A 12835-nucleotide genomic window follows, 5' to 3' on the forward strand; every position below is an offset into this window, starting at 1 on the left:
ATTTGCTTGTATAAATCCTCCTGGTAGAGGATTTTAACGGTTACTATGATGTCTCTAACTGGGTTAGAGATCAAAGGAAGCCTGGCTAAGGAAGGAAGTGGAGCAACCATGCTGTGAGGTTGAGAGAAGGGATAGACCGGTGCAGCTGACCCGATTGGTGAATCAGAAGATCTGGCACTGGGTCCAGATGCCACGGCTGCACCAAAAGGTGATGATGGAGGAACGGGAACCAAACTTGTCGAGGCCAGTAAGGGCAATGAGAATCAATTTGGCTCTCAAAACGGTAGCTTTCTGGATAACTTGAGGGATCAGAGGAAATGGAGGGAAGGCATAAAGAAGTCCCTGGGGCCAATCCTGGGTCAGAGCGTCTCTGGGGGGATGGCCTGGTAGAGGGAAGAGACAGAAGAAGTCTGGACATTTGCTGTTTTGGGGAGTAGCAAAAAGATCGCAACATGGACGACCCCATTCCAGAAAAATCTCTTCCGCTATAGATTGCTTGAGAGACCACTGGTGAGGCATGAGAATAGCTCTGCTCAATCTGTCCGCTACAATGTTGGTTTTCCCAGGGATATGCGTTGCTACCAGAAACCGAAGAGAGGAGATCGCCCATTGCCATAGTCTGAGCGCTTCGACACAAGGGTAGGACTTGGTTCCGCCCTGTTTGTTGATATACCAAACTACAGACATGTTGTCTGTGTGGACTGCAATTGTCCCTACGGAAGAAAGTCGTTGAGGGCTTGCAACGTTAAAAGCACTGCTCTCATCTCCAGGACATTTATGTGCAGATGGTACTCGAACGGCTGCCACGTCCCATGAACCATCCTGCCCTGATAATGACCCCCACCCGATCAGGGAGGCATCCGTGGTGACAGTGGCTATCGGGGATGGGGGTACAAAGTACCTGCCTTGGTGAACCTGAGGAGATGTGATCCACCAAGCAAGATGATCTTTGCAAGTCTGTGTCACCAGAATCTGGTGACGATAGGAAGTTGTTGGTACGACCACTGTGTGAACAGCATCCACTGAAGAAGGTGCATGTAGAATCGAGCCAGGGAAGAAGAGTAATGGCCGCAGCCATGAGGCCTAATACCTTTAGAACCATTCTGGCCTGTACTTTCTTGTTGGCCAGAATGATCCTGACATGACTCTGAATGTCTGAAACTCTTTGATCTGTAAGGGTAGCTGACATCCGAACAGTGTTTAAGTTTGCGCCTATGAAGGTAATAGACTGGCAGGGTGATAAGGATGACTTTTCAAGTTGATCGAGATGCCCAAATGAGAACAAAGATTTATTGTGTAATCCCTGGCTTGTATAAGCTGATGCCTGGTAGTGGCTGACAGGAGCCAGTCGCCGAGATACGGAAACAGCTGGAACCCTTGACGCCTCAGCTGAGCCGTGACCACTCCCATGCATTTGGTGAACACTCTGGGGCTGTAGTGAGACCAAAGGGCAGGGCTCTGAACTGAAATGACTGGACCCCAGCCGAAGCGGAGAAATCTCCTGGAGCGTCTGTGAATTTTGATGTGATAGTACGCATCCTGAAGATCTATTGAGCACATCCAGTTGTCCTTCTGTAAGAAGGGCAGAATTGACTGAAGAGTGACCATTGGAATCTTGTCTTCCTCACAGACTTGTTGAGTCTGCTGAGATCCAATATTGGTCTCCAGTCTCCGCCTTTTGGGGACCAAAAAGAACCTTGAGTAGATTCCGGCTCTGAATGGTCTGTTGTAACTGGCTGAATGGCTCTTTTTGCAGCAGTTTTGAGACTACTAACTCTGCAATTTCCTTAGACCGGTGGTACATCTGGAAGGGAATTTGAGGGAAAGGACTTTCCTCGAAAGGAATTATGTAACCCTTGGATATGATCGACTGTACCCATCTGTCTTGAGTGAGGGAATGCCAGGCTTCTGGGTACAGTGATAATCTTCCCGACTGCCTCCAAGGAGGGACAGCCGGGCAACATCTCAGGGATGCTGAAAGGGCTTGTCAGAGAGAGGCTCTCTGTTTCCCTGGTTTTGGACCCCCTCTGCCTCTAGAGCGCGTCTGTTGTTGTTACCCCTCTGCCTCTAGGGGTAAACTGACCACGTGAATCCGTGACTCCTTGGGATTTATGGAACCACATTTTTCCACCTTTCTGTCCTTTGGGGTAAGGTCTAGAAGGGGTGGAAAACGGACTCCTACAGCAGAAAGAGTCTTGCCGTCCTGCTCGCACCTGGTCAAAGTTTCCTTCACCTGAGGGCCAAACAAAGCTGACCCATCAAAGGGAGAATTCGTGAAGGACGCCTTGAAGGGATCTGCAAAGTCACATAGCCGCATCCAGGCTTGGCGCCTAAGAGCCACACCTGTACCTGCGGCTCTACTCGCTCCATCAGCAGCATATGATATTAGCCGCATGGAGGAGTTTGCAATGGAATTAAGGGTTCCTAGCTGCGAAGCAATTTTTTCTTGAGCTCCTGCAGCTGTAGGATCCTGTACTACTTCACCCAGCTCCTTAAGGATATCCCTCTGGAGTCTGGTGAAGTGACATAGGTAATTCAGCGACGCATAGCAAAGGTCGCTGAGGAAAACATCCGCTTACCGCATCTATCCATGGTCCTAGAGTCCTTATTAGGAGGATGGACGGCACGGAAGGATCTGCAAGTTCCTTCTTGGTGGCAGCAGCCACCACCATGGCATCAGCGGGGACACCCTTAGTGAGGAATTGCTTGTCACACGGGCAGTGATAAATTTTGAAGGCCTCCTAGGGACTGGCTCTACAGAGTCAGGAGCTGCCCACGCCTTCGGGCAATAACCTGCATAAGGGGTCGAAGGCGGAGACACCCAGGAGGTGGAGGGCCGAGATCCAAACGCCTCTAGGTATACTGACTCATCCTCAGAGGGATTGTTGGTGGGCCAGTTTCCCCTCTGTTTAAGGAGTTCTAGGATGTCTGAGAAGGAGACATCCTCAGAGGGGATCTAGGGATCCCTCTGACTCATCAAAGTCAGTATCTGAAGTGACAGACTCGGGAGTCTACATGTTTCCTCTTACAAGTCCTCTTCCTAGGAGGATCTCCCAAACATCAGGAGAATCCTCGAAGAGGGGAAATTCCCAATGGGGAAACCTGAGGCGGAGGATCTCTGGGTCCTGTAGCAAGAGAAGTGGCAGAGATGTCAACAGGCACTATAGAGGGAGGAGCTAAGGGAACAGACTGCTGACTGATACCAGTGGCCAGCACACTCTTCATCACCTCGAATGCTCCTCCCAGGCAGGTCCGAGAGAACCCGTTCAAGAACTAGGATCTCCAGGGACCACCGAAGGGAAGTCTCCGAGGCAGATGTCGGAGCCGAGCTCACCAAGGCCGAGGCTCCAAGGGGAAGAGCGGGTTCGGACAAGGGTCCGATGCCACTCACCCTCGGAGGAGACCATGGAAGCCCGACCACCAATCCCTCTAAGGAAGGTCTCAAGAGGAGATAAGAGTAGAGGCTGAAGGAACAGAAGGGGTATCTGTCCTCCAGCCGTAGCAGTAACCATTCCGAAGACTCCAACTCCAAGCTCTGGGGTAGAGTTGAAGGAGGAACTGTAACGGGTGTGGACCAACAGTCGCCTGTTGAGACGGACTATGTAACATTTGGGCCAGTGCCTGTGACTTAAGTAATCTGCTGACCACTCTCTCTAAGTCATGGTCTGAAAGTCTGGATGACCTTGAAGATCGGCTCCGATGGCTCCGTTCGAAAGAGAGGTGAAGCCGAGCGAAAGTATCGGCTCCAAGGAAGGAGACCTCGACCTCTTCCTGGAAGGAGCCATCGGAACCGATGAAACTATAGACCTGTCGGAGCCGACAACTTATCGGAGCCGACAGGAAGACTCGATGCCTCGGCTCCAGCCGGAGCCCATACAGCCACAAAGGTAACCGTGTCGGGGCCGATGCGAGCCCACACCGATGCCTGTGCCACATGGTGGTCGGAACCGATCGAGCAGACACCGGTGGCCGATGCAGAATCGGCACCGATAGCCATCGGTGCCGAAGGCTTAGTTAAGCCAGAATCGGCTCCAGCCGGAGCCGATCTCGACTCAGAACGAGTTGGAGCCGAGGCCGCAGGCTTTGACACAGAAGCCTGGGCCTTGGAAGATTTGGCAGATTTGGATGGAGCCGACTTAGCCGGAGAGCCCTCCGGCTTAAGAAGGCCCCTAAGAATCAGTTTGTTTCTTCTTTCCTGCAGGACTCTCTGGCTGAAGGAATGACATATAGCACAGGAGTCCTGCAGGTGAAGAGGCCCCAGGCAATACAGGCAAGAAGTGTGACCGTCTGTCAGAGACATCTTCTGACAGCACGAGTCACACTTCTTAAAGCCTGAGACCCTCTCTTTTGACATGGTGAAGACAACACACACACACACACCAGTCAAAGAGTTAAATTAAATTAAATATACCAAAAAGGTATAAGTAGACAAACACACACACACCCTAACAGGGGGGGGAAGGGATGGGTAAAGTTTGACTAAAAAAATAAAAAGAGACAGGAAATTTCTGTCAGAAAATCTTTAAAATTAACTTAAAACTAAAATTTTAAGGGTTTTTAGTGAAAAGGGGCTAAAATATCAAGTATTTTAATAACTTACCAGGAGCTGGCAAAAGGAGGACCTCCTAAGCGAAGCGGCAAACGAGATCTGGATACTTACCGCCTTGCATCATGGGATATGGGGCTGCCTCGAGCTGGTAAAAGTGACTCTCGAGCTTAGCAAGTGCCGAGTCGGAGCCGAGGGATCGGCTCCGAACCCATCAAGCAAGAATGAAGGCGAGATTGACAACTTAACATCTGATAGTGCATGCAGCCTGCTTTGAAGTGTAGGTATCTTCTGCAACATTCCCTGACTGGATGTGCAGGAAGGTTTCCTTTAAATCCAGTGTTGCCAACCAGGCATCTTTGCCTATCATGGGAAGCAACTGGTGAAGAGTTAGCATCTTGAATTTTGGAATCACCAAAACGTGTTAAGGATAGAAAGGTCCAGGATAGTATGCCATGAGTTGCCTTTTCTGGGTACCAGGAGAAGTCTTGAGTAGAACCTTGTCCCTTTTACTCTTCTGGTACAGTCTGAATAGCCTTTAATCTTAGGAGAGAGAGTACTTGCTTTTGAGCCTCTGCCCACTGATTTGGGAATAGATCTGGCCAACCGTTTGGGGTTGGTAACGTGTGGAAGTGAAATCTGTATCCTTGGGGAACTATGTTTAAAACCCATTTGTCCTGGGTAATGAGTACCCAGTTTTTTGCTTGCAGAGCAATCTTACCCCCTAAAGGAGCAGTCAGTTGAGAAGTGCTTGGAAGTTTTAAAGCTAAGTCATTGAGACAGCTTACCATAGTGGGGAGTCTTACTACTCCCTGATTTGGAAGTGGGAGCCCCCCACTGCTTAGTTCTGCGCATACCCTGGGACTGAAGCCTGGTTGGTCTGCTAGTTCTGGGTTTGAACTGAGAAGGCCTGGAAGAGGAAGGAAAGGACCCATTTTTGAGGGCCAATGCCTACTAAATCTTAGAGACTGCACTTGTAAGAAATCTTTAACAGTTTGCATAGATTTAGCTTTTTTTCCATCTTTTTAAAACTACTTCTGCTTTGTTGCCAAACAGGCGGTCCTGATTTAAGGGAGCATCCAGCAATTTAGTTTCAATATGATCTGGCAAAGATTGCTCCTTAAGCCAAGCATGCCTTCTAACTACAGACCTGGTGATAGCAGCCCTGCAACATGCCTCTAGTGAATCAAAACCACATTGCAAAGTATGTTTTCCAACCTGTTCAGCAGAATGCATTAAATCTTGTAAATCCTTATTTTCAGCACAATCAGGAATCAACATAATTTTCTGTTTAAGCAATCCAATAATATGCTGCTGATACTTTAACATATGAAACTGGCAATTTAAGGCCCTGATGGCCAAGGTTGCAGAGGTGTATACCTTCTTACCCCATCTATCCAAGGCCCTGGAATCTCTATCTGAGGGGGTAGGATTTTTGGCAGTAGTAGCCTAAATGCCCTCGGGTCCCTGTGAAATGGTCTCAGGATCCACAGTAGGACTTTTAAAAAGGAACTTGTGAGAATCAGGAACCCTGTAATATCTATCAGGTTCTCTGGGAGCAAGAAGTAGAGAGTCAGGGGCCAAGCTAGATTCCGAAAAGGCACAGTCAACAATGTCCAGCACAGGAGGGATAGCTAAAGGCCTGTGTTGGGGCAGGAGTAAGAAATCTCTAAGCCTCTTTTTATAATCATAGTAATCCTGGCTTTCCCAGTGAAAATGCTCCCTAAGAGTATGCAAGGTTTCACCAAAAGAAAAATCCTCTGTGGGAGAAGCAGAGGGAATAGAGTCCTCAAGGGTAAATCCTGGTCATCAGAGGAGACAGAAATTTCAGAATCCTGGTCAGAAGTATCATAAGCAAATTCAGTCCTAGGTCTCTTAGAGGGGGAAGGTTGGCTTCCCCTGATTAAAGTAATAAGGTCTTCAGCCATTCTTATCATTGTTTTTTAAGGCACAGAGGCCTGACCATGCGGTCTGGGCGTTGGTTTCCTAGGCATGGTTCGAGTTTTAGGCCTTGAAAAAGAAGATGGCGACGGTTTAATATGCAAGTCAGTAGGCCTGAATACACCCTCAGAAGCTGGTGCCTGCACAGCGGCTCCGGACCCATCCAAGGTAAGACATCCACAGGTTCCACAGTTGAAGCATCTTGTGGCATACCGGACTCCGAATGGGTTTCAGTAGAGGCCAGCGAATCTGAAGTAGCGGGTATCAAGGGCTGCGCCAGCACCTCACTGAATACCAGCGAACTGGAGACTAGCTTAGGAGAAGCATCGTCGGCAGCTTTGGACCTAGGCAACCTTTCTCTGTCTTTATCTTTGCGTTTTTTCGGAATGTCGGTAGTCGGGTGGCTTACCGAAAACATATCTGGATAATTGAACAGAGTACCAAAATATTTAGAAGCAAAAATATACCGACGACAAATAGTTTGTGGCTTAAATAAGGCACAAAACCAACAGTGAGATACGTCGTGGTCAGGGCCTAGGCAAGGAATACAGTACGAATGAAAATCTTTAGGAGGTATTTGGTTTCCACAAGAAATACAATTATTGACTTTTACTGACATCGGCTTAGAGCAAGAAAAAGTTTCCCCAACAGGGTACTTAGAAAATTTCAGCAGTCTGCTGACTGGCACTTACGAACTGCTTCTGCTTCGGGCACCGAACGGCAAGAAAGACTGATGTACTGGCGTCGGCTGCATGCTTTATACCCCTAACTACCTAACGTCACGAAAGATGAGACTACAACCGACGCAGGACCCAAGACTGATAATCAGGACAACTGAGAGCTACTGCAAGCAGATAACCTAAATGTGATGACTGCAACAGTGAAACACGAAGAATATCTGGACCTCAACAGCAGATGTTTGAAGAGATCACTCTTACAGTAGCTGTTAACTGTACAGGACATTTCCTGCCAAGGATTGGATGTCTGACCAGTCTAAAAGCCCCGGGCTCCTTCCTCACACACGTCCACCCAAGACGGCCATAAAGGTAAGCAAAAAAAAAAAAAAATATATATATATATATATATATATACACACACATCAGTTTTCCTGCTTGAAGGAGAGACTGAATCTGGAAGATTTATAGCAATTTAGTTACAACCAGAAAGATTTCCATATCAGGAGGGAAATGGAAAAGAAGGTTGCCCCATCCCAGCATGGGAAGAGTACAAAAAAAAATGGGGAACATGGAGAGGGTGCTAATACTGCAGCAGTGATTCATGCCATCTCATTTACATCTTCTACATTAACAAGGCATCTCCCAGTGGCACACTGTTGTAATACCAATTTGTTCTGAATTTATTGTGCTGTATACTCAACTCATGCCAAACATGACAACATTCAGTCCTACAATCATTCCAAAGTGCAAATAAATATGACAGTGCTAGTTCCTTTTTGAAACTAGTGGCACACAGAAGACATTAATCAGTTTCAAGTTTTGTATCTGTGATAATTTACTTAAGATTTCATTACTAATTAGACAAAAACAATGGGAGTGATTCCACAGAGAAAGTGTTAGCAATATTCTAGACCATCACTAAAAGCCTGCAAATCAATCAGGTGTTTTACAGTAGGACAGCAAATGAATGATGTTCGTGCATACTCTGTCCCTTCTAAATGCATTTCAAATGTCTAACTTCTGCAGCATGGTTGGTTTTAAAAGCCCCCCCCCCGCCCACCCTAACAAATGCTGAAAAAATTTCTTTGACTACTCAATGAAACTCCATTCACCTGTATAGATGTTAAGATTGATGATACATCATATGTCGGACTCCAACGGTTTTGCAATATATCCAGGCATATACTACCATCTGCATAGACTGGAGGAGACAAAAAAAAAAAAGAATGTTGAGACTTCATGTACTTCTAATAGGTATTGTCATAGAAAATGAACAGCATACAACACTATGCACTGACAATTTCAAGCCAATTAAATTACAAACATCTGATTTAATTAACGTTCACAGTCAAGTCTCTCTTTATAATGTGCATTACAAAAGCAGTCTGGATTCACTAGGCAGCTACATTTCACACTGTTAGCTTCTAAGGGCAACAGGACTCCAAAACTGAACACATTATTCATATCATCTTGATCTTGTTTGCAGAACTAAAGCCCCTGCAATACTTAAATGACATGTTACACTCCAAAAACAGACTGAAAAAGACCAATAAAGTAATGTGATTTTACTATACAGTCAAGGTCTTGCATCCCTGTTGACAATGGAGACACAGTGCACTGTGGTGAGATTAGTTTATTTTACTTTATCTCTGATTACTGGGAGAGCCGCGGTGGTGCAGCGATAGCGTTGTTGCCTCACAGCAAGAGGTTCTCTTGTTCGATTCTCGGCGGGAGCACCTTTTGTGTGGAGTCTGCATGTCCTCCCTGCAGTCGAGTGGCGTTCAAAAGACATGCGTAGAATGGGCGTGCCTTCGTTGAAGGTTGGGCATTGAGCTGGCACCTCGGCACCTGTAAAAAAAAATCTACTGCCAAACATTAGCGGACCGGAGTTCTGCTGTGGCGACCCATAACCAGGAAAAGCCGAAAGAAGAACAACCAACCTTTGATTACTGGGAAAGCCCAACTGAACACAGGCCCTTTTCCGGCAGAGAAAGTACAGTTTTGTACCTACCATAAATGTAGATGTTAGACTGCTAATACAGCTGCAGTCATAACAGATGGGTTCTCCTGCAGTCAGGCGGGTCCTCGGTCGGCCGAATTCCAAAGTCTAGGTCCGGTGTCGGTCGTCATCGCCTCTTCCCTGACGTCAGTGCGACAGGGATATAAAGGAACCAGCCGACGCCATTTTCTTCAGTTTTTCTTGCCCCAGATGTCAGGTGCCCCGAGAAGGAAGGCAATACATGAATTTGTGTAATAAAGCAATGCAATATAATCAAAATACAATAGTTGCAAGCAAATACACCATAAATGAATACCCCAATCAGGTTGTATGAGGAGGTGTTAGCCAATAGGCCTGTCCCAAGAGGGGAAGGAGGGAGGGAAACTTGGATTGCAGCTGTATTAGCACTCTAACATCTACATTTATGGTAGGTACAAAAAGTACAGTTTTGTACCTACCATAAATGTAGATGTCCGATAGGTATGCATCTGCAGTCATCACATATGGGTTGTCCTGCCTCAGGCAGCCCTTCGGTCGGCCGGATTCCAAAGTCTGGGTCCGGCGTCGGCTGATGTCGCCCTCTCCCCGACGTCAGAGCGCCTGGGGTATAAAAGCGTCAGCCGACGCCATCTTCCTCAGTGTTTCTTGCCCCAGATGCCAGGTGCCCTCAAAGGAAGGCTAAAATTGGAGAAATGCAATGAATTCCAAACATGCACAAAAATATATATGCATATATATATATATATATATATATATATATATATATATATATATATATATATATATAAAACAAATACACCATAATAGATAACCCCAGCTAGCTATGAGAGGGGAAAGTACCCAATAAATACCCAAGAGGGGAAGGAAGGAGGGTAAACCTGACGGCAGATGCATACCTATCGGACATCTACATTTATGGTAGGTACAAAACTGTACTATGTCCTTCAAGGATGCATCTGCAGTCATCACATATGGGTAGAATACCATAGCCATACTGGGGGAGGAGGATCTATGTAAAGGATGGTGTAGCTAAAATGCCCTGCAGGACTGCTGTAGCAAAGCCTGCTCTGGATCTGGAATATAAAGGTAAATTGTAATGCTTGGAAAATGTATGCACGGAGCTCCATGTAGCAGCTTCTAAAATGTCCTTGGTAGCCACCCCTCTTAAGAAGGCTGTGGAGGTGGCTGTGGCTCTGGTGGAATGAGGTCTAATATTAGCTGGCACAGTTTTTCCATGAAAGGAATAACAAAAACGTATGCAATTCCCTATCCATTTTGAAACTGTCCATTTGGAAATTGCTTTTCCTTGTGCACCAGCAGCATATGCCACCAACAGCTGATCAGTTTTTCTGTAGCTTTTAGTTCTGTCCAAGTAGTAGCGCAACTGTCTGTGTATGTCCAGGGTGTGCATTAGTTTCTCCCCTTTGTTTTGTGGATTTGGAAAGAAGGTAGGCAGGTGAATAGCTTGGTTTAATGAGACCCTGGATACCACCTTTGGCATAAATGAAGGATTAGTTCTCAATGAGACACTGTCCTGATGAAAAATAAGAAATGGCTGTGCTGCCATGAGGGCCTGTAACTCAGATACTCTTCTTGCTGAGGTTATGGCCAGAAGGAAGGCTGTCTTCCAAGACAGGAACTGTAGTTCTGCAGATGCTGCTGGTTCAAAGGGAGGCAGAGTTAGTTTTTCCAACATGAAGTTAAGGTCCCAAGTAGGCACTGGAGGTTTCCTTGGAGGATTGATGTTTTTAATTCCTCTTAGAAACTGTCTAAGGAGAGGATGAGAAAAGACAGGTGGGTCAGTACTGTACTCTGCTGAAATTGCTGAAGTATGAATTTTAATGGAAGAGTAAGACAGGCCATTATGGAGCATTTCTGCCAAGTACGCCAGGATATGTGCCATGTTCATCACTGTCGCATCTAGGCCCTTTGTGGTGCTCAAAGTGTGAAATCTTTTCCATTTTGCTGAATATGCCTTTCTTGTGAAAGGCCTGCAAGCTTCCATGATGATATCCTTCACTCTCTTGGATAGCTTATCCTGAGGCGGAGTCAAGGTATTTTCCAGGCTGTTAGTTGCAAGGTTTTCAGGTTGGAATGCAGAGATTTGTAATTGTGCTGTGTCAGGAGAAGTGGCCATTGAGGAAGAGGCCATGGTTTCGTGCGTGACATGCTCTTTAACAGTGGGTACCAGTGCTGTCTTGGCCAGTCCGGAGCTATCAAAATCACTTTTGGCTGCTCTGTCCTGATCTTCAGTAAGACCTTGGTCATTAATGGAAGAGGTGGAAATGCATACACTGTTAGAGTTCTCCAGCTGAAAGATAGGGCGTCCACTTTCCATGCTTGTGGGTGGTATGTCCTTGAGCAGAATTGCTTCAGCTGATGATTGTGGGGGGAGGCAAAAAGATCTATGTCTGGCCTTCCCCATGATTGTGTTATCTGTAGGAAGATGTCTGGGTGCAGCATCCATTCGTGTGCATCCATGATATTTCTGCTTAAGCTGTCCGCCAGTATATTGTCTTTTCCTGGCACAAACTGGGATTGCAGCTCTATATTGAGTTTCAAGGAAAGTTCCCATAGATTCATTGCCAGTCTGCAAAGAGGGTAGGAATGGGTGCCTCCTTGCTTATGTACCACATAACTGTGGTGTTGTCTGTCTTTATTAGCAGGTGGCCTTGATGCAGAAAGGGTTTGAAGGCCTCGATTGCATGCATCACTGCCAGCATTTCCTTTTGGTTTATGTGCATGCGTAGCTCCTTTTGAGAGCATAGTCCTTGAATACATCTGCCCTCCATGTGTGCTCCCCAACCGTGGTCTGAAGCGTCCGTTGTAATGGTTTGGCTGGCTATTGGTTTGCTGAAGGGCAGACCCCTGTTCGACTGGCTTGCTTGAGCCCACCACAGAAATTCCTTTTGGAGGCATGGAATGAGTGGGATCAAAGTTTTTAAGCTGTGACTGTGCCGAGTCCATAAACTCCTTAGGTACCATTGTAGTTTCCTCATATGCATCCCTGCTTGTGGAATCAGAAGAATGCAAGATGCCATGTAACCCAGGGCCTGCAGGAATTTCCTTGCAGTCAGCTGAGTTTGTCTTGTCAGATTCTTGAAGTAATCCGGTAGTTGTCTTTGTTTTTTTCTGTGAGAAAAGCCATTTGGGTGGTTGTGTCTAGATCCGCACCCAGAAAAGTTATTCTTTGGGATGGAACAAGTCTTGATTTGTGAATGTTGACTGTATATCCCAAGGCCTGCAGTAGGCGGATGGCATAATTCAAGTCCTTTACCAAAGTTTGTTGGCTGTCCGCTTGTATAAGGCAGTCGTCCAGATATGGGTATATTTGAATCCCCTGAAGTCTGTAGTGTGCAATTACTGATGCCAGGCATTTCGTGAATACTCTGGGCGCAGTAGATAAGCCAAAGGGCAATGCTGAGAATTGATAATGCTCTGAACCTGCAAGAAATCTGAGGTGTCTTCTGCAACTTTGTCTGATAAGGACATGCAGGTATGCCTCCTTGAGGTCTAGAGTCACCAGCCAAGACCCCTTGCCCAGCATGGGAAGGAGTTTCTGTAGAGTCAGCATTTTGAATTTTGGCACAATGAGATAAGTATTCAGTGCAGACAAGTCGAGAATAGGCCTCCATTGATTTTCTTTTCTTGGAACAAGGAATAGTCTGGAGT

At 46.5% G+C, this 12835-nt stretch overlaps 1 protein-coding gene across 1 annotated transcript in view; it reads right to left on the bottom strand.

Moving 5' to 3' along the window:
* UBE2A (ubiquitin conjugating enzyme E2 A) overlaps positions 1-12835 on the bottom strand; it is an 861000-nt gene that overhangs the window by 254549 nt on the left and 593616 nt on the right. Inside the window, exon 5 of the mRNA XM_044053962.1 lies at positions 8277-8365. Within this exon, the coding sequence (XP_043909897.1) occupies positions 8277-8365 (89 nt within the window). The remainder of the gene's footprint in view (positions 1-8276; positions 8366-12835) is intronic.

The sequence above is a fragment of the Protopterus annectens genome, chromosome 13.part0 (genome assembly GCF_019279795.1).
Source record: "Protopterus annectens isolate FY-2018-M chromosome 13.part0, PAN1.0, whole genome shotgun sequence".
Taxonomy (NCBI): domain Eukaryota; kingdom Metazoa; phylum Chordata; order Ceratodontiformes; family Protopteridae; genus Protopterus; species Protopterus annectens.